This window comes from Entelurus aequoreus, linkage group LG03 (assembly GCF_033978785.1).
Source record: "Entelurus aequoreus isolate RoL-2023_Sb linkage group LG03, RoL_Eaeq_v1.1, whole genome shotgun sequence".
Lineage (NCBI taxonomy): Eukaryota > Metazoa > Chordata > Actinopteri > Syngnathiformes > Syngnathidae > Entelurus > Entelurus aequoreus.
The window spans coordinates 13608390-13630138 of record NC_084733.1 but is presented as its reverse complement, the minus strand read 5'-3'; the positions used below and the strand labels follow the sequence as shown (position 1 = coordinate 13630138).

At 37.1% G+C, this 21749-nt stretch overlaps 2 protein-coding genes across 3 annotated transcripts in view; one reads left to right on the top strand and one right to left on the bottom strand.

The window, feature by feature from the left end:
- The window catches only part of ankrd6a (ankyrin repeat domain 6a), a 77973-nt gene extending 75933 nt beyond the window's left edge, over window positions 1-2040 (bottom strand). For both annotated transcript variants that reach the window (XM_062041291.1, XM_062041293.1), the window contains exons 1-2: window positions 1898-2040; window positions 1595-1712 (exon numbers count right to left, since the gene is read on the bottom strand). The gene's annotated coding sequence lies outside the window, so the exon portion shown is untranslated. The remainder of the gene's footprint in view (window positions 1-1594; window positions 1713-1897) is intronic.
- gabrr2a (gamma-aminobutyric acid type A receptor subunit rho2a) overlaps window positions 1463-21749 on the top strand; it is a 53206-nt gene continuing 32919 nt past the window's right edge. The window contains exons 1-2 of the mRNA XM_062041297.1: window positions 1463-1737; window positions 10199-10305. Of these exons, the coding sequence (XP_061897281.1) occupies window positions 1616-1737; window positions 10199-10305 (229 nt within the window). The 5' untranslated portion in view covers window positions 1463-1615. The remainder of the gene's footprint in view (window positions 1738-10198; window positions 10306-21749) is intronic.

The following is a 21749-nucleotide window of genomic DNA, read 5'->3' as shown; positions in this document are numbered from 1 at the left end:
ACAACATTTCTCAACGAGCTATTGCCAGGAATTTAGGGATTTCACCATCTACGGTCCGTAATATCATCAAAAGGTTCAGAGAGTCTGGAGAAATCACTGCACGTAAGCGGTAAGGCCTGTGACCTTGGATCCCTCTGGCGGTACTGCATCAAAAAGCAACATCAGTGTGTAAAGGATATCACCACATGGGCTCAGGAACACTTCAGAAAACCACTGTCAGTAACTACAGTTGGTCGCTACATCTGTAAGTGCAAGTTAAAACTCTACTATGCAAACCCAAAGCCATTTATCAACAACACCCAGAAACGCTTTGCTAGACCCGAGCTCATCTAAGATGGACTGATGCAAAGTGTTCTGTGGTCTTGACGAGTCCACATTTCAAATTATTTTTGGAAACTGTGGACATCGTGTCCTCCGGACCAAAGAGGAAAAAAGTTTTAAAAAAGTTAAAGTACCAATGATTGTCACACACACACTAGGTGTGGCGAAATTATTCTCTGCATTTGACCCATCACCCTTGATCACCACCTGGGAGGTAAGGGGAACAGTGAGCAGCAGCAAAAGAACAATCCGGATTGTTATAGGTGCAAAGTTCAAAAGCCAGCATCTGTGATGGTATGGGGGTGTATTAGTGCCCAATAAATGGGTAGCTTACACATCTGTGAAGGCACCATTAATGCTGAAAGGTACATACAGGTTTTGGAGCAACATATGTTGATATTCCAAGCAACGACTTTTTCATGGACGCCCCTGCTTATTTCAGCGAGACAATGCCAAGCCACATTCTGCACGTGTTACAACAGCCTGGCTTTGTAGTAAAAGAGTGCGGGTACTAGACTGGCCTGCCTGTAGTCCAGACCTGTCTCCCATTGAAAATGTGTGGCACATTATGAAGCCTAAAATACCACAACGGAGACCCCCGGACTGTTGAACAACTTAAGATGTACATTAAGCAAGAATGGGAAAGAATTCCACCTGAAAAGCTTAAAAAATGTGTCTTCTCAGTTCCCAAACGTTTACTGAGTGTTGTTAAAAGGAAAGGCCATGTAACACAGTGGTGAACATGCCCTTTCCCAACTACTTTGGCACGTGTTGCAGCCATGAAATTCTAAGTTAATTACTATTAGTATAAAAAAAATAAAGTTTATGAGTTTGAACATCGAATATCTTGTCTTTGTAGTGCATTGAATTGAATATGGGTTGAAAAGGATTTGCAAATCATTGTATTCCGTTTATATTTACATCTAACACAATTTCCCAACTCATATGGAAACGGGGTTTGTAGCTTGGTAATTATGTCTCAATTCTTGTTCTTACGATGTTGGTATATGTTTATGTTCAAACAACCCTAAGAGGATTGTGTTTATTATTATATTATCACTCCCATTAAGGTATAGAAATAATCTGTCGTGTTGTGTCACGTTGTGTGATGCTGTAATAATCCCGTGTGTGTTGTGTCGTCAGCATGAGGATGAGGATGAGGAGGAGGATTCTCTCTCCTCCACGGAGGGTGATGAAGCGGAGACATGAGGCTGGGGTCCGACGACAAACATGTGCTGTCAGGAGAGCGTGAAGGAGCTTTTAAGGATCTCACCTGTGGATTTGTGTCCTCGAAATGCACACTTTGAGCAAAAGCGTCGTCTTGCTCTTGTGTCTGCTGGCGAGCGGGCAATGTCGCCAGAGAAGACACCGGCTGCCGAGGTGGAGCGGAGCTGTGGACGCGCAGAAACATTCCACGTAAGTCACGTATGAAATATTAGTGTAGTGAGAATGTAGTCAAAGAACACGCATTGCCGTGGAACCATTTACACGTGTCGTCTCGTTAGCATTAGCATTCTTAGTTTGCTATTGTGAAAAACAAAAGCAATTTTAAAAGCTGATATCGATATTTTCCTACCGGTAGTTGTCGATAAACTTATTGGAGAACAGTTGTCCTTTAATATTTGACAACCATATTAAAGAGTGGATATTGTGAAAAATGGGTTTAAAATTAACTTTAACTTAAAAAATAAAATAGGATTTTGGAATCGAGCTAGCTTATTTGGGTTAGTCACGTGACAGTCACGTGACAACCACTCCTAAATATATGTCATTTTGGGATGTGTTCAAGGCAGCACGGATCTGTATCCCGCTCTTTTTTTTAGTCTTCTTATGGGTGAAATGGTTTTTTAGTCTTCTTATGGGTGAAATGGAATAAAAGTCAGAGATGTGTGAAAATGGAAAAAGATGAAGAAAAAAATATATTATTTGTTTTAGTATATTTTCTGTAGGACAAACTGTTTATGTTATACATGCTTCACTGATGATAGTATTTGGCAAGCACCGTTTTGTCCTACTAATTTCAGCGATTCTTGAACTCACCGCAGTTTGTTTACATATATAGCAATTTTAAAAGCTGATATCGATGTTTTCCTACCGTTGTCGATTAACTTATTGGAGAACAGTTGGCTTTTAATATTTGACAACCCTATTGAAGAGTGGAGATTGTGAAACATGAATTTAAAATGAACTTTAACTTAAAAAATAAAATAGGATTTTGGAATCGAGCTAGCTTATTTGGGTTAGTCACGTGACAGTCACGTGACAACCACTCCTAAATATATGTCATTTTGGGATGTGTTCAAGGCAGCACGGATCTGTATCCCGCTCTTTATTTAGTCTTCTTATGGGTGAAATGGAACAAAAGTCAGAGATGTGTGAAAATGGAAAAAGATGAAGAAAAAAATATATTTGTTGTTTTAATATATTTTCTGTAGGAGGACAAACTGTTTATGTTATATACATGCTTCACTGATGATAGTATTTGGCAAGCACCGTTTTGTCCTACTAATTTCAGCGATTCTTGAACTCACCGCAGTTTGTTTACATGTATAGCAACTTTAAAAGCTGATATCGATATTTTCCTATATATCGATTAACTTATTGGAGAACAGTTGGCTTTTAATATTTGACAACCCTATTGAAGAGTGGAGATTGTGAAACATGAGTTTAAAATGAACTTTAACTTAAAAAATAAAATAGGATTTTGGAATCGAGCTAGCTTATTTGGGTTAGTCACGTGACAGTCACGTGACAACCACTCCTAAATATATGTCATTTTGGGATGTGTTCAAGGCAGCACGGATCTGTATCCCGCTCTTTTTTTTAGTCTTCTTATGGGGGAAATGGAATAAAAGTCCGACATGTGTGAAAATGGAAAAAGATGAAGAAAAAAATATATTATTTGTTTTAATATATTTTCTGTAGGACAAACTGTTTATGTTATACATGCTTCACTGATGATAGTATTTGGCAAGCACCGTTTTGTCCTACTAATTTCAGCGATTCTTGAACTCACCGCAGTTTGTTTACATGTATAGCAACTTTAAAAGCTGATATCGATATTTTCCTACCGGTAGTTGTCGATTAACTTATTGGAGAACAGTTGGCTTTTAATATTTGACAACCCTATTGAAGAGTGGAGATTGTGAAACATGGGTTTAAAATGAACTTTAACTTAAAAAATAAAATAGGATTTTGGAATCGAGCTACCTTATTTGGGTTAGTCACGTGACAGTCACGTGACAACCACTCCTAAATATATGTCATTTTGGGATGTGTTCAAGGCAGCACGGATCTGTATCCCGCTCTTTTTTTTAGTCTTCTTATGGGTGAAATGGAATAAAAGTCAGAGATGTGTGAAAATGGAAAAAGATGAAGAAAAAAATATATTATTTGTTTTAATATATTTTCTGTAGGAGGACAAACTGTTTATGTTATATACATGCTTCACTGATGATAGTATTTGGCAAGCACCGTTTTGTCCTACTAATTTCAGCGATTCTTGAACTCACCGCAGTTTGTTTACATGTATAGCAACTTTAAAAGCTGATATCGATATTTTCCTACCAGTAGTTGTCGATTAACTTATTGGAGAACAGTTGGCTTTTAATATTTGACAACCCTATTGAAGAGTGGAGATTGTAAAAAATGGGTTTAAAATGAACTTTAACTTAAAAAATAAAATAGGATTTTGTAATCGAGCTAGCTTATTTGGGTTAGTCACGTGACAGTCACGTGACAACCACTCCTAAATATATGTCATTTTGGGATGTGTTCAAGGCAGCACGGATCTGTATCCCGCTCTTTTTTTTAGTCTTCTTATGGGTGAAATGGAATAAAAGTCAAAGATGTGTGAAAATGGAAAAAGATGAAGAAAAAAAAAAATTTGTTGTTTTAATATATTTTCTGTAGGAGGACAAACTGTTTATGTTATATACATGCTTCACTGATGATAGTATTTGGCAAGCACCGTTTTGTCCTACTAATTTCAGCGATTCTTGAACTCACCGCAGTTTGTTTACATGTATAGCAATTTTAAAAGCTAATATCGATGTTTTCCTACCGGTAGTTGTCCATTAACTTATTGGAGAACAGTTGGCTTTTAATATTTGACAACCCTATTGAAGAGTGGAGATTGTGAAACATGGGTTTAAAATGAACTTTAACTTAAAAAGTAAATAGGATTTTGGAATCGAGCTAGCTTATTTGGGTTAGTCACGTGACAACCACTTCTAAATATATGTCATTTTGGGATGTGTTCAAGGCAGCACGGATCTGTATCCCGCTCTTTATTTAGTCTTCTTATGGGTGAAATGGAACAAAAGTCAGAGATGTGTGAAAATGGAAAAAGATGAAGAAAAAAATATATTTGTTGTTTTAATATATTTTCTGTAGGAGGACAAACTGTTTATGTTATATACATGCTTCACTGATGATAGTATTTGGCAAGCACCGTTTTGTCCTACTAATTTCAGCGATTCTTGAACTCACCGCAGTTCGTTTACATGTACAGCAATTTTAAAAGCTGATATCGATATTTTCCTACCAGTAGTTGTCGATTAACTTATTGGAGAACAGTTGTCCTTTAATATTTGACAACCATATTAAAGAGTGGAGATTGTGAAAAATTGGTTTAAAATGAACTTTAACTTAAAAAATAAAATAGGATTTTGTAATCGAGCTAGCTTATTTGGGTTAGTCACGTGACAGTCACGTGACAACCACTCCTAAATATATGTCATTTTGGGATGTGTTCAAGGCAGCACGGATCTGTATCCCGCTCTTTTTTTTAGTCTTCTTATGGGTGAAATGGAATAAAAGTCAGAGATGTGTGAAAATGGAAAAAGATGAAGAAAAAAATATATTATTTGTTTTAATATATTTTCTGTAGGACAAACTGTTTATGTTATACATGCTTCACTGATGATAGTATTTGGCAAGCACCGTTTTGTCCTACTAATTTCAGCGATTCTTGAACTCACCGCAGTTTGTTTACATGTATAGCAACTTTAAAAGCTGATATCGATATTTTCCTACCGGTAGTTGTCGATTAACTTATTGGAGAACAGTTGGCTTTTAATATTTGACAACCCTATTGAAGAGTGGAGATTGTGAAACATTGGTTTAAAATGAACTTTAACTTAAAAAATAAAATAGGATTTTGGAATCGAGCTAGCTTATTTGGGTTAGTCACGTGACAGTCACGTGACAACCACTCCTAAATATATGTCATTTTGGGATGTGTTCAAGGCAGCACGGATCTGTATCCCGCTCTTTTTTTTAGTCTTCTTATGGGTGAAATGGAATAAAAGTCAGAGATGTGTGAAAATGGAAAAAGATGAAGAAAAAAATATATTATTTGTTTTAATATATTTTCTGTAGGAGGACAAACTGTTTATGTTATATACATGCTTCACTGATGATAGTATTTGGCAAGCACCGTTTTGTCCTACTAATTTCAGCGATTCTTGAACTCACCGCAGTTTGTTTACATGTATAGCAATTTTAAAAGCTAATATCGATGTTTTCCTACCGTTGTCGATTAACTTATTGGAGAACAGTTGGCTTTTAATATTTGACAACCCTATTGAAGAGTGGAGATTGTGAAACATGGGTTTAAAATGAACTTTAACTTAAAAAATAAATAGGATTTTGTAATCGAGCTAGCTTATTTGGGTTACCGTATTTCCTTGAATAGCCGCAGGGGCGTTAATTAATTTAAAACCTCCTGTCACTCCTGCGTTTACCGGAAACCGGCGGGATGGCCGTGCATGCGGTAATTATTTTAAAACCTCTTCTCACTCCGGCGTTTACCAAAAGGAATCCATAAAATTTAGGCGTGCGCTTTGAGTGTGATGTAAGCATACCATCATGAAAAGCACATTTAATTTAAAAAAAACGTTATTATGGTCTTACCTGTACTTATAAATGGAGTCCATTTGCAGCTCCTTCTGACCAAAAGCATCGATAACTTGTTTATAGAAGTCTTCATTATTTTCTTTTTTCCGTTTTAAAAGTCTCTGTCTCGATGGAGATATTCCTTTAATTATTACCTCCTGCTTCCATTGAAAGTCCAGTTTAGAAAACTGTTTTATTTTAGATACCGGTATGTAATCCTCCATGTTAGAAGGAAGAAAAAAAATCTCTTGCTGCGTGTGTTCAGTTCTTCTGCAGTACCGGAAGTCGCAAGAAGGATCACTAGCGCGGCAGCGCCCTCTACCACCAGGAGGCGGGAGTCATTTAATGACTTATACAGTATTTCACACACGCAGCTACGGTATATTAATAAAACATAGCTGCTTACTGTTCTCTTTAGCATACTGTACCGGTATTCAATAGCTTGGACCTTAAATCCTACTGAATAGCTCTTTATCTTTTTTCCTTTGTGCGATTGTAAACTACTGAAAGCAGCTTCCTCCATTTTGAAAATGAGGACAGATGCGTCACTCGTGACGTAACGAATTTGACCCGGCGGAAGTTCTAGCCATATGCTAAATATTTTGCGAAACGAGTTTGACCCGGTGAAAATTATAGACATGCGATAATAAAATTAATATTTTGCGAAACTAATTTGATCCGGCTTCAATAAGAAACCGGCGATAAGGCCAAGCATGCGTTAATTATTTTGAGAAACGAGTTTGACCCGGCAGTAATTCTAGACGTGCGAATACTATATTCCCTGCGCCAATTCAAGGAAATACGGTAGTCACGTGACAACCACTTCTAAATATATGTCATTTTGGGATGTGTTCAAGGCAGCACAGATCTGTATCCCGCTCTTTATTTAGTCTTCTTATGGGTGAAATGGAACAAAAGTCAGAGATGTGTGAAAATGGAAAAGATGAAGAAAAAAATATATTTGTTGTTTTAATATATTTTCTGTAGGAGGACAAACTGTTTATGTTATATACATGCTTCACTGATGATAGTATTTGGCAAGCACCGTTTTGTCCTACTAATTTCAGCGATTCTTGAACTCACAGCAGTTTGTTTACATGTACAGCAATTTTAAAAGCTGATATCTATATTTTCCTACCAGTAGTTGTCGGTTAACTTATTGGAGAACAGTTGGCTTTTAATATTTGACAACCCTATTGAAGAGTGGAGATTGTGAAAAATGGGTTTAAAATGAACTTTAACTTAAAAAATAAATAGGATTTTGGAATCGAGCTAGCTTATTTGGGTTAGTCACGTGACAACCACTCCTAAGTATATGTCATTTTGGGATGTGTTCAAGGCAGCACGGATCTGTATCCCACTCTTTTTTTAGTCTTCTTATGGGTGGAATGGAAAAAGATGAAGAAAAAAATATATTTGTTGTTTTAATATTTTTTCTGTAGGAGGACAAACTGTTTATGTTATATACATGCTTCACTGATGAGAGTATTTGGCAAGCACCGTTTTGTCCTACTAATTTCAGCGATTCTTGAACTCACCGCAGTTTGTTTACATGTATAGCAATTTTAAAAGCTGATATCGATGTTTTCCTACCGTTGTCGATTAACTTATTGGAGAACAGTTGGCTTTTAATATTTGACAACCCTATTGAAGAGTGGAGATTGTCAAACATGGGTTTAAAATGAACTTTAACTTAAAAAATAAATAGGATTTTGGAATCGAGCTAGCTTATTTGGGTTAGTCACGTGACAACCACTTCTAAATATATGTCATTTTGGGATGTGTTCAAGGCAGCACGGATCTGTATCCCGCTCTTTTTTTAGTCTTCTTATGGGTGAAACGGAACAAAAGTCAGAGATGTGTGAAAATGGAAAAAGATGAAGAAAAAAATATATTATTTGTTTTAATATATTTTCTGTAGGACAAACTGTTTATGTTATACATGCTTCATTGATGATAGTATTTGGCAAACACCGTTTTGTCCTACTAATTTCAGCGATCCTTGGACTCACCGCAGTTTGTTTACATGTATAGCAATTTTTAAAAGCTGATATCGATATTTTCCTACCTGTAGTTGTCCATTAACTTATTGGAGAACAGTTGGCTTTCAAAGTTTGACAATTCCCTATTGGGTTTAAAATAAACTTTAATTTAAAAATAAAATAGGATTTTGGAAACGAGCTAGTTTATTTGGGTTAGTCACGTGACAGTCACGTGACAACCACTCCTAAATATATGTCATTTTGGGATGTGTTCAAGGCAGCACGGATCTGTATCCCGCTCTTTTTTTAGTCTTCTTATGGGTGAAATGGAAAAAGATGAAGAAAGAAATATATTATTTGTTTTAATATATTTTCTGTAGGACAAACTGTTTATGTTATACATGCTTCACTGATGATAGTATTTGGAAAGCACCGTTTTGTCCTACTAATTTCAGTGATCCTTGAACTCACCGCAGTTTGTTTACATGTATAGCAATTTTTAAAAGTTGATATCGATATTTTCCTACCAGTAGTTGTCGATTAACTTATTGGAGAACAGTTGGCTTTTAATATTTGACAACCCTATTGAAGAGTGGAGATTGTGAAAAATGGGTTTAAAATGAACTTTAACTTAAAAAATAAATAGGATTTTGTAATCGAGCTAGCTTATTTGGGTTAGTCACGTGACAGTCACGTGACAACCACTCCTAAATATATGTCATTTTGGGATGTGTTCAAGGCAGCACGGATCTGTATCCCGCTCTTTTTTTAGTCTTCTTATGGGTGAAATGGAACAAAAGTCATTTAACTTTAGCCTACTACTACAACCATATTATTTACCAGCAACATAAAGTGAAACAGAGGCAGAGGTGTCCTGCCACAGTCAGTAACAAATAAACAGAAAACAGTAGTAGTCAAATACAAATAAGGCAACAAGAGAAGTATCCTACACTTCTCTTTTGTAAAGTAAATCTGAACAGCCTATATGGGCATCTACATCAACTATATGATTTGCCTGAGAAGCTGGACAGGACAAAAAAAAAAAATATATATATATATATATATATATATATATATATATATATATATATATATATATATATATATATATATATATATATATATATATATATATATTTTTTATTTTTATTTTTTATTTTTTTTTTTAATTTTTTTTTTTGTGGCGGACGTAACTCTTTCGTGGCGGGCCGCCACAAATAAATTAATGTGTGGGAAACACTGCTGTTTATGACCCACTTCCCCCTGGAAGTGGAAGCGGTGGTCAGGTGGTCGGAGAAAGTCAAATAAAGAAGGAGGAGTGCAATCTTTTGGGAGAGCGTGCTGGAGACTGTACAAGAGTTCAGTGTGTCCAGGCGTTTCTCCTCAATTGAGTCCAAATTTAATTCTGTCTCTGTTTAATTCTTTGCCTCTTGTCTTGTTTAGTAGATGTCATCAGTGTTTGAACCTGACAAAAATTGTATGGCCCTAAAATTAAATTTTTGCTACAAGTCGGGGTGGGTGATACCTCAAATGTTGGTATTGATTGTGTCATTAATATTACATATTATTTGTAAACACTAATATCCTGACACAGTAACAATAGCAACAAAATAATACAACTATTCCCTTTTATTAAATACAAATGTTTACAATTGTAAACCTCATGTTTGTAGCTGTTTAAAAAAAGTACTATAGTAATATGTCAGAAATAAACCTGCATGTTTGTAGCTGGACAATAAAGTACTGCAGTAATATGTCAGAAATAAAACTGCATGTTATACTAACTAGTATTTGTATCAGAGTACTATAACGAAACGTTGAAATGTTTACTCTGCAAATTCAAACTCCTGCTGCCTTTATAGGGAATCTAAGTTTTTAAAAAAACAATAAAATGATTTTTTTGTAACCTTGTGTGTAAAGGTACATTTACACAATCAGCGGGGGATCAAATGTACACATAACAATGTTATATTTGTTTGAATATTCTCGTCATTTAGCTCCTTGTCAAAGAAGCCTCCAGATGTGACCAAGTCCCGCAAAGTGAAGACAGAGCATCTGATCAAAGTAGATGACCACGACTTCACCATGAGGCCAGCATTTGGAGGTATTTCTACCATTTTACCATTTGTAGTAGTAGTAGTATTACAATGGTTATAATAATAGTACCATTGCGGTAGTACTACTCAAATTACACTAGTAGTGGTATTATCATAGTAGTAGTAGTATTACAATAGTAACAGTAGTAGTACTACATTATTAAAGTAGCAGTACTATTACAGTAATAGTATTACAGTTGTACTGGCAGTAGAGTTACAACAGTAGTAGTATTAGTAGTGGTATAAGTAGTAGTATTACAGTAGTACTAATAGCAGTAGTACAGTACTGGTTGTAGTAGTAGTATTGCAGTAGTAGTGGTAAATATTGTAATGGTATTGCAGTAGTAGTAGTATTCCTATTACAGTACTAGTAGTAGTAGTAATACTACTTTGGGAGGCGGGGGGGCTGGCTCGTTTGGTAGAGTGTTCCAGGTTTGATTCCCGCTTCTGTCATCATAGTCACTGTCGTTGTGCCCTTGAGCAAGACACTTTAGCAGTGACGTGCAGTCAGTGGAGGCAGGTGAGGCGGGGCCTCACGTGCCATCATGGAAATAAAAAAAATGTAAAAAGAAAAACATTTAATTAAATTGTTATATGTATCCAGTGATTATACTATAAAGTTATTTTCCATTTAACTTCACCACTTTTAGATTATTTTTATTCAAAATCGCTGAATTTTCACATTTGCCGTTCAAATACTGAGAAGAGACGGTGCGGTGATCAGCAGCCAGTTGAGGCACGTCACTGCGTTGTGCCTCAACATGGATTGCGGACTCGGCTAACTGCTGGCCTGCTGTGCAGTGAGACCGTATTGCTATATGAATTATATTATACATTTCCATAGTTTAGTTAGCTGAGGTATATAATGTACAGCAGTGGTCCCCAACCACCGGGCCGCGGCCCGGACCGATTGGTACCGGGCCGCACAAGGAAAAAAAAAAAAAAAAAAAGTTTTTTTTTTTTAATTAAATCAACATAAAAAACACAATATATACATTATATATCAATATAGATCAATACAGTCTGCAGGGATACAGTCGGTAAGCACACATGATTGTATTTTTTTATGGAAAAAAAAAAAAAATCAAACATAACCCGTTAACTGCTGCCAATCCAATGGTGAATAAGATACTCTTTAGGGTTCATATGTTTGTAAATCTGACTGTGATGAAGTCAGTGCCTCACCAGCCATGAACCTCACCGCACGTCACTGCACTTTACCCACCGACTCCCAGTGCCACCCGCACTAGTTTAAATGTAGCTTAAAGATGTAGATAATGGGTTTCACTATGTAAAGCGCTTTGAGTCTCTAGAGAAAAGCGCCATATAAATATAATTCACTTCAATTCACTGCATTATAATAGTAGTGGCGAAGTTGGTAGAGTGGCTGTGCCAGCAATCGGAGTGTTGCTGGTTACTGGGGTTCAATTCCCACCTTCTACCTTCCTAGTCACGTCCGTTGTGTCCTTGGGCAAGACACTTCACCCTTTGCCTCTGATGGCTGCTGGTTAGCGCCTTGCATGGCAGCTCCCGCCATCAGTGTGTGAATGTGTGTGTGAATGGGTAAATGTGGAAATACTGTCAAAGCGCTTTGAGTACCTTGAGGGTAGGAAAGCGCTATACAAGTATAACCCATTTATCATTTAATTTACTAGTGGTAGTAGTATTGCAGTAACAGTAGTAGTACTATTACAGTAGTAGTAGTAATGGTAATATAGTAGTAGTGGTATTACAGTAATAGTAGTGGTAGTAGTAGTAGTGCAGTAATATTGGAGTCGTAATTGTAAGTGTATTAATGGTATTACAGTAGTAGTACTATTACATTATTAGTAGTAGTATTACAGAAGTATTAGTATTACAGTAGTAGTTATACTATTTACAGTCGTAGTAGTACTACATTAGTAGCTGTAGTTTTACAGTAGTAGGAGAAGTAGTGGTACAGTAGCAGTATTTCAGTAGTAGTATTAATAGTAGTAGTAAAGTAGCAGTAGTAGTATTATAGTAGTAATATTAGTAGTATTACTGCAGTAGTAGTATTAACAGTAGTAACAGTAGTAGTAATAACAGTAGTAGTCATACAGTAGTAGTAATAGAGGTATTAATAGTGGTATAAGAGTAGTAGTAGTAGTATTACAAGTGTAGTATTAGAGCAGTAGTAATAGTAGTATTACCGCAGTAGTAGTTGTAGAGTTGTATTAGTATTAGTAGTAGTATTACAGTAGCAGTAATATTAGTAGTAATGGTATTACAGTAGTAGTATTACAGTATCAATGATAGTAGTAGCAGCAGTGATAAAAGTACTATTACTATCAGTAGTAGTATTACATTATCAATAATAGTAGTAGCAGCGGTGATAGAAGTAGTATTACAGTAGTAGCAGAAGTAGTGGTACAGTAGAAGTAGTAGTATTTATAGTAGTAGTAGTAGTAGTATAGTAGTGATAGTAGTAGTATTACTGCAGTAGTAGTAATAACAGTAGTTTTACAGTAGTAACAGTAGTAGTAATAACAGTAGTTTTACACTAGTAGCAGTAGTAGTCATACAATATTAGTAATAGTACTATTAATAATGGTATTATAGTCGTAGTAGTAGTAGTATTACAAGTGTAGTATTATAGCAGTAGTAATAGTAGTATTACTACAGTAGTAGTCGTAGAGTTGTAGTAGTAGTATCACAGTAGCAGTAATATTAGTAGTAGTAGTATTACAGTAGCAATGATAATAGTAGCGGCAGGGATAAAAGTACTATTACTATCAGTAGTAGTATTACATTACCAATAATAGTAGTAGCAACAGTGATAGAACTAGTATCACAGTAGTAGCAGTAGTATTACAGTAGTAGCAGAAGTAGTGGTACAGTAGCAGTATTACAGTAGTAGTAATAGTAGCAGTAGTAGTAGTATTATAGTAGTAATAGTAGCAGTAGTAGTAGTATTATAGTAGTAATAGTAGCACTATTACTGCAGTAGTAGTAATAACAGTAGTTTTACAGTAGTAATAATAAAGGTAGTTTTACACTAGTAACAGTAGTAGTCATACAGTAGTAGTAATAGTACTATTAATAGTGGTATTATAGTAGTAGTAGTCATAGTATTAAAAGTGTAGTATTACAGCAGTAGTAATAGTAATATGTGTACATATATTATGTATATATTACATATATATGTTATATTTTATATCGCTATATTTACTCTATTTATACCTGCATTGTCCTTTCCATCATTGTAACTGAGCTACTGTGTGGAACAATTTCCCTTGTGGATCATTAAAGTTTGTCTAAGTCTAAGTCTAATATTACCGCGGTAATATTAGTAGTAGTGGTATTACACTAGTAGTATTACAGTATCAATGATAGTAGTAGCAGTAGTGATAGAAGTAGTATTAAGTAGTAGTAGTATAGCAGCAGTAGTGGTTGTGTGTGTATGTGTGTGTGTGTGTGTGTGTGTGCGTGTGTGTGTGTGTGTGTGTGTGTGTGTGTGTGTGTGTGTGTGTGTGTGTGTGTGTGTGTGTGTGTGTGTGTGTGTGTACAGTACATACAGTGGGGCAAAAAAGTATTTAGTCAGCCACCCATTGATTGTCAATGGGTGGCTGACTAAATACTTTTTTGCCCCACTGTATACATATATATGTATATATATATATATATATATATATATATATATATATATATATATATATATATATATATATATATATATATATATATATATATATATATATATATGTATATATATATATATATATATATATATATATATATATATATATATATATATACATACGGCAGTGGTGGCAACGGCAGTAGAGAGTTTGTCTGGGGGACCGACAGTATCTCAGTACAGTTGATGAAGCAGAGACTGCAGAACATGAGCAAGCAGCAAGCGGTCCAGCAGTACCAGCAGAAGGAGGAAAACAACAGGCTGAGGCGCAGCATGGAGCCCAGGGCTCTGAGCGTTGACTGCGCCCTGTCAGGCTACAGGAGCAGAGAAACATGAGGGCTCTAAAGTTACTGCAGAGTTAGCCCCGAAGCACCGGAGACAGGTCACCATAGCAACGAGGGACTCTGGTAGGTCTTGGGGACGTTATTGAAATCCAACATGTGCTGTTTTTTTCCCTCCCTGGACTTGAGTTGTTTTGCTGAGGAACTGTAGGCGTTTTCCTTTTGTCTCTTTGATGTCTCATGTTTCCTTTTCTGATTTTGGAAATGACAAAATGTTGGACACAGTTGCCATTCTCTCACCGAGCTTGGAAATTTGCTCCAGAGTATGCCTGTATGTAAGGTCCAAAAATGTGTATATGCTGTGCAACCTGAATACTGCTTATATAGCTGTGATGTATTTTATTTACTTTTAGCTGAAAGGGACAAGCGGTAGGAAATGGATAGATGGATGGATGACTGGATTTATTTATCAGTGTTTGTATTATAATCCACCCTCACACCCCTCACCGCCACCAAATTATTATTTATTATAAAGTGCCATGTTACGGCTCAGACCCCTGCCGTCTGTGCACACCTCGGGACACGCCCACGGGTGCGCACATCCAGGGACGTGCCGCGCGCGTGTCCGCCCTGCAGCAGCCACCAGCTGCAAACACTCACCGGCTATCTGCACACCTGATCCTGATGAGGGCGTGCCGGATAAAGGCAGGGTGGACCCAAGGATCGGCGCGGGAACTTAGTCTTCTCATGGTGAACCTACCCTCCGTCGCCTGGACAGTGAGCTGTGCGTCTCACATTTCCCCGGATCTCCCTCTGGACACTGACTGCCTCCCTCGATCCTTGACTTCCCTCGCTTGGCTCCCCTCTACCCCTGGACTTCCTCATCTCTGTTCAACACTTGGTAACACACACACTTCAGCTAACTACACAGTACATAGTCTTACACCACACACTCTTGTATTCTAGTTCACACTCCATTTCCTTAGTTTAGTTGTATTGTTTATTATTATTATTATATATATATATCTATATTGTCTATATATATAATACATATTTGTATATACTTTCCCCTGGTGTATGTTTGCCGTCACCTCCCCTAGTAAACCATTACATGCCAGATCCTAACAGATTTTCAATAGCAGGGGTCCCCAAGTATTTTTTGTTTTTTTAATCTATCATGTCCAGACGCTCAGGCAAATCATATTGTTGATGTAGACGCCCATATCTGCTGTACAGATTTACTTCTCTAAAGAGAAGTGTGGGATACTTCTCTTGTTGCCTTATTTGTATTTGACTTTATTAAATGTTAGGATATATGTATATACACATATGGAAAAAAATATATATATTTGTATACATATATATATATAGGTGTGTGTGTATATGTGTATATATGTACAGTATATATATATATATATATATATATATATATATATATATATATATATATGTGTGTGTGTGTGTGTATATACGTATATATGTATGTATGTGTACATATAACTATATGTATGTGTATATATGTATGTATGTGTATATATATATATACACTACCGTTCAAAAGTTTGGGGTCACCCAAACAATTTTGTGGAATAGCCTTCATTTCTAAGAACAAGAATAGACTGTCGAGTTTCGGATGAAAGTTCTCTTTTTCTGGCCATTTTGAGCGTTTAATTGACCCCACAAATGTGATGCTCCAGAAACTCAATCTGCTCAAAGGAAGGTCAGTTTTGTAGCTTCTGTAACGAGCTAAACTGTTTTCAGATGTGTGAACATGATTGCACAAGGGTTTTCTAATCATCAATTAGCCTTCTGAGCCAATGAGCAAACACATTGTACCATTAGAACACTGGAGTGATAGTTGCTGGAAATGGGCCTCTATACACCTATGTAGATATTGCACCAAAAACCAGACATTTGCAGCTAGAATAGTCATTTACCACATTAGCAATGTATAGTGTATTTCTTTAAAGTTAAGACTAGTTTAAAGTATTCTTCATTGAAAAGTACAGTGCTTTTCCTTCAAAAATAAGGACATTTCAATGTGTCTAGTACCCAGCATGCCGACTAATAAACCCAACTAAATCCGAAATAGGAAAAATCAGCAAAATAATCCTGGACAGAATCAACACAAAAATTACGGACAAAACACCACTCAACCAATGGAGAAATACAGCAGCAATAATCAAATGGCTCAGCAACATCCAAGACAAACAACAGCACAACTTTATCTCCTTCGATGTCGAAGAATTTTACCCTTCCATCACACAAGACCTACTGACCAAAGCACTAGACTTTGCCTCGGACTACGACTCAATCACAGGCAATGAAAGAAACATCATCATCCATGCAAAGAACTCCATACTTCCGCAACGGTACACCATGGCAAAAAAAGAACAATTCAACATTCGACGTCACTATGGGGAGTTTTGACGGAGCAGAAACGTGCGAACTTGTTGGGAGTTTCCTCCTCTCCTAGCTCGCTAGCCTCAACCTGAACCTTTGTATTTACCGTGATGACGGACTGGCAGTGTGTCGCGCCTCGCCAAGGAGCAGCGAGAATACCAAGAAGCGTATATACCAAATCTTCAAAGAGAACGGCCTACGGATCTCGATTGAAGCCAACAAGCAAACCGTCAACTTCCTCGACGTCACTTTCAACCTGAGGAATAACAGCTACCAACCATTCACGAAACCCAACACAACACTCCAATACGTGCACCATGACAGCAACCACCCACCCACCACCACGAAAAGAATACCTACCGGTATTAATAAAAGACTATCGATGCTGTCATCTAGCAAAGCTGAATTCGACAAAGCAACCCCCCGTACCAAAAAGCACTTGATGAAAGCGGATACAACTTCACCCTCACCTACGAACCCACGCCAGGAAACCAACCAAAAAGGAGCAGAAAACGAAACAACATTATCTGGTACAACACCCCATACAGCAAAAACGTCTCAACTAATATTGGCCACAAATTCCTCACCCTGATCAACAAACACTTCCCCAAAGGAAAAGTATTCAACAAGAACAACATTAAATTGAGCTACAGCTGCATGAACAACATACGACAAATCATTTCAAACCACAATAAAACAATTGAAAAGGAGCCGTCCACCACCAGGCAGAACGACTCCAAAACCGACAAAGGCTGTAACTGCAGCAAGAAACCTGATTGCCCTCTCAACAGGGGGTGCTTACAACCATCAGTCGTTTACCAAGCAAAGGTAACACGCAAGGACATTAACACATCCGACACATATGTAGGATTAACTGAGGGAGCATTCAAAACCAAATGGAACAATCACAAAGCCTCTTTCAGAAGCAAAAGCTTGCGGAACACTACAGAACTCAGTAAACACATTTGGAATCTCAAAGACAAAAATGTTGAATATTCGATAACATGGCAAATTCTTGCATCCAGCACACCTTACAACAGTGGTAATAAAAGATGCAACCTATGCTTAAAAGAGAAACTGTTTATTATATACCGTCCAGACTTGTCATCCCTCAACAAGCGCAGCAAAATTGTATCAGCATGCCGTCACAGAAGGAAACACTTCCTAGGTAACACATGAGCCAATCACCACGCCCCTACGCCTGCCTGTACCCACCCGCTCTGTGCCCTATATAAAACATGGTATGTGAATGCTTCCATTAAAATCTCCTGATGATTGAGGAAACCCTCATGAAACAGGCCTGTAGAGATGAAATAGTCTTGTGATCTTTTCCCACACATACATATATATATATATATATATATATATATATATATATATATATATATATATATATATATATATATATATATATATATATATATATATATATATATATATATATATATATATATATATATATATATATATATATATATATATATATATATATATATATATATATATATATATATATATATATATATATATATATATATATATATATATACATATATATACCTGTATATATAATTACATACACACACACATATGGAGTGACCAGTCTTCCTCTCAGGGAATAAAACACACTGGTCACTCCCAATTTCTTTTGGATGACATATATGTTGAGTAAGAAGGACCACCGAGATACTTGGCCAAATTTTACTAAAACTTTAGGAGACCAGCCCTTACAATGCGATAATAGCAGTATCAAGAAGCGGTCTAAAATCAAACGAAAATAGTCAGCTTATTCAGTGCGAAAACAGCCCCTCTTGCCCAGAAAGAAACATAGCTGTTGTTTCAAAACAGATAAGGCCTTCTCCACAGGAAGGGAGTATGTTATACCCCTACGAGGACAGTACAGCGCCTTCAAGGTGAAACACAAAGTTTACTCGCGGACATAAGATAAAAAAACACGAAGATCACGAGAACACAGTACATAGGAAAATACTAGCGGCTTTAAACACAACTATGGATTAAAAAAGAACACTTAAACATATCTCATTCTCACAATATACACACACACACACGCACACACACACACATACTGTATGTGTATGTATATATATATATATATATATATATATATATATATATATATATATATATATATATATGTATGTGTATGTATGTATATATGTGTATATATATATATATATATATATATATATATATATATATATATATATATATATATATATATATATATATATATCCTGTACATACATACATACATACATACATACATACATACATACATACATACATAGACTGTATACACAAACAGATAGCCTAGCCCAAATCAAAACGTTTTGGGGCCACTGTTCTACAGCACGTTTTAGTAAATTAAAGGTCTCTAAATGTGTTTAGGACAGGCCTGTTTTAGGGAGAAGCTTGTTGCTTTGTCAACATTGTTAGCATTGTCAGATCATCATGTGCACTGTATGTCCATATGGTGTGTTACTTTGACGTAGTGGGCAGTACTACATGGCTCCATGAGAGTACAGTACTTTAAAAGATGCACACATAGGTTGAGTGTGGCTGACATGTGGGAAGTATTATTGCTCTTAATCCAAATAACACATAAAGCTTGTTGTTAATCCGCAGTGGAGGAAGATAGAGAGGGAAAGCCCATCGTACGATCATTTGAGTGCTATCATGTTTACCATTCTCAAGTTGTCATGTGCTTTTCAGAAAATGTGATGGCTTAGCAATGCCGCAGATTTAGCGTAGGTCAGAAGGTCAGCGCTAGGATTGGTTCATACGGCCTTGGAGGCACAACACAATTTAGATTTTTATCAGGTTTGAAAGCTTTTTCATCACAATTTTAAAGAAAACTACATATTAACTAATAGTAAGAGTAGGCCCAGACTGCTAGTACTTTGGACAATCAACTGACATTATTATTGTAGAACTGTGCCTCAGTCATACTTATGGATAAGAACCGAATCCGGTACTGTTTTACCCGCCGGTCCTACCGGGCTCCAATTCACGTAAAATTCAACGGTGCCGTCAAGCTGAAGAAAGCATCCTATCGGGTCCTTTTGGCTCATGGGACTGCGGAGGTAGCGGACAGGTACCGACAGGCCAAGCGGTGTGCGGCTTTGGCGGTCACGAAGGCAAAAACTCGGACATGGGAGGAGTTCGGGGAAGCTATTGGACGACTTCTGGATGGCTTCGAAGCGAATCTGGACCACCATCCGCCGCCTCAGGAGGGGGAAGCAGTGCACTGTCCACACCGTGTATGGTGAGGAGGGTGTGCTGCTGACCTCGACTGCAGATGTTGTGGATCGGTGGAGTAAATACTTCGAAGACCTCCTCAATCCCACCTACAGGTCTTCCTATGAGGAAGCAGTGCTTGGGGAATCTGTGGTGGGGGATGAGGTTGCCGAGGTAGTTAAAAAGGCCCCGGGGGTGGATGAGATCCGCCTGGAGTTCCTTAAGGCTCTGGATGCTGTGGGGCTTTCTTGGTTGACAAGACTCTGCAACATCGAGGGCGGTACCTCTGGACTGGCAGACCGGGGTGGTGGTTCCTCTCTTTAAGAAGGAGAACCGGAGCGTGTGTTCCTACTATCGTGGGATCACACTCTTCAGCCTTCCCGGTAAGGTTTATTCAGGTGTACTGGAAAGGAGGCTATGCAGGATAGTCGAACCTCGGATTCAGGAGGAGCCCAGTGGGAAGCGACTGGGATGGGAATAAGCCCCTCCAAGGCCCAGTCCATGGTTCTCGCCCGGAAAAGTGTGGAGTGCCATCACCGGGTTGGTGAAGAGATTTCGCCCCATGTGGAGTAGTTCAAGTACCTCGGAGTCTTGTTTACGAGTGGGGGAAGAGTGGATCATTAGATCGACAGGCAATCGGTGTGGCATCTTCAGTAATGCGGACACTGTATCGATCCGTTGTAATAAAGAAGGAGCTGAGCCGGAAAGCAAAGCTCTCAATTTACCGGGCGATCTACGTTCCCATCCTCACCTATGGTCATGAGCTTTGGGTTAGGACCGAAAGGACAAGATCACGGGAACAAGCGGCCAAAATGAGTTTCCTCCAACAACGTTGTCTCAATTTACAAATACAATTATTTTGGAACGTTGTTTAGAAGTCAGTTTTGAAAAACATATATTTATAATCAACATTGTATCAATGCCTTGTGCCTGCTGGGTAAGTGCATCTTAACATTATATTTGAAAAGACTCAGAAATGTGTAACAAAACAAGATATAACAACTTGACAGCAGTTATCATAATCAGCTCATTTTTAAATGTTGCAAAAACAATTAATATTTATTGACACACACAGAAGTACCAAAAACTGGTATTGTTGAGTACCGGTATCGATTCCAAGGTACCGTGTCATTTTAAATGTGAACGGTACCCATCCCTAGTCATACCTTACCTGCACACCTAAAAAATGTTGGGTTAAGAAATAACCCAATTTTAACCCAACTGCTGGTTCAGAAAAGGATGAACCCCTTATTTGAGTTTTTTTAACTCAACATGTTGGGTTAATTTTTTCAACCCGACTTTTGCGTTATTTAACCAAAAAGTTGAGTTATGATAACTTAATGTTGGGTCATTCCCAACCAAACTATTGGGTTGAATTATTTAAGCCAAACGTTGAGCTACGCTAACTCAATGTTGGGGGATTGTAAATAATGTTAATGCAATTAATCCATAATAAAATTCCCTTGAAGAAAAAAGTTAATTTTTGATTAAAAAAAGGCTGTTTACCCAAAAATGTATTGCTCGTTGAAAAACAACCCAAAAATGGTTCATCATTTTTAAATCCCAGAAATTGATTTAAAATAATACCCTCATAACACCAAAAATGGATTGCTATTCATAAAAATAACTCCAAAACTTAACCCAACACTAGCAACTCATAAATTGGGTTATCAAAATAACCCAGCATTTTTTAGTGTGTGGACGTCACTAAAATATCAATAAATACAGCTTATTTATTTGTGGATGATCAAAGATATGTTACATTCCAGATGTCGAAATGCCATATCAACGGCTGAAATATAATCTACTTTATCTTGGCGCGACAAAGTAACATGCCTGTCATCACTCTCGG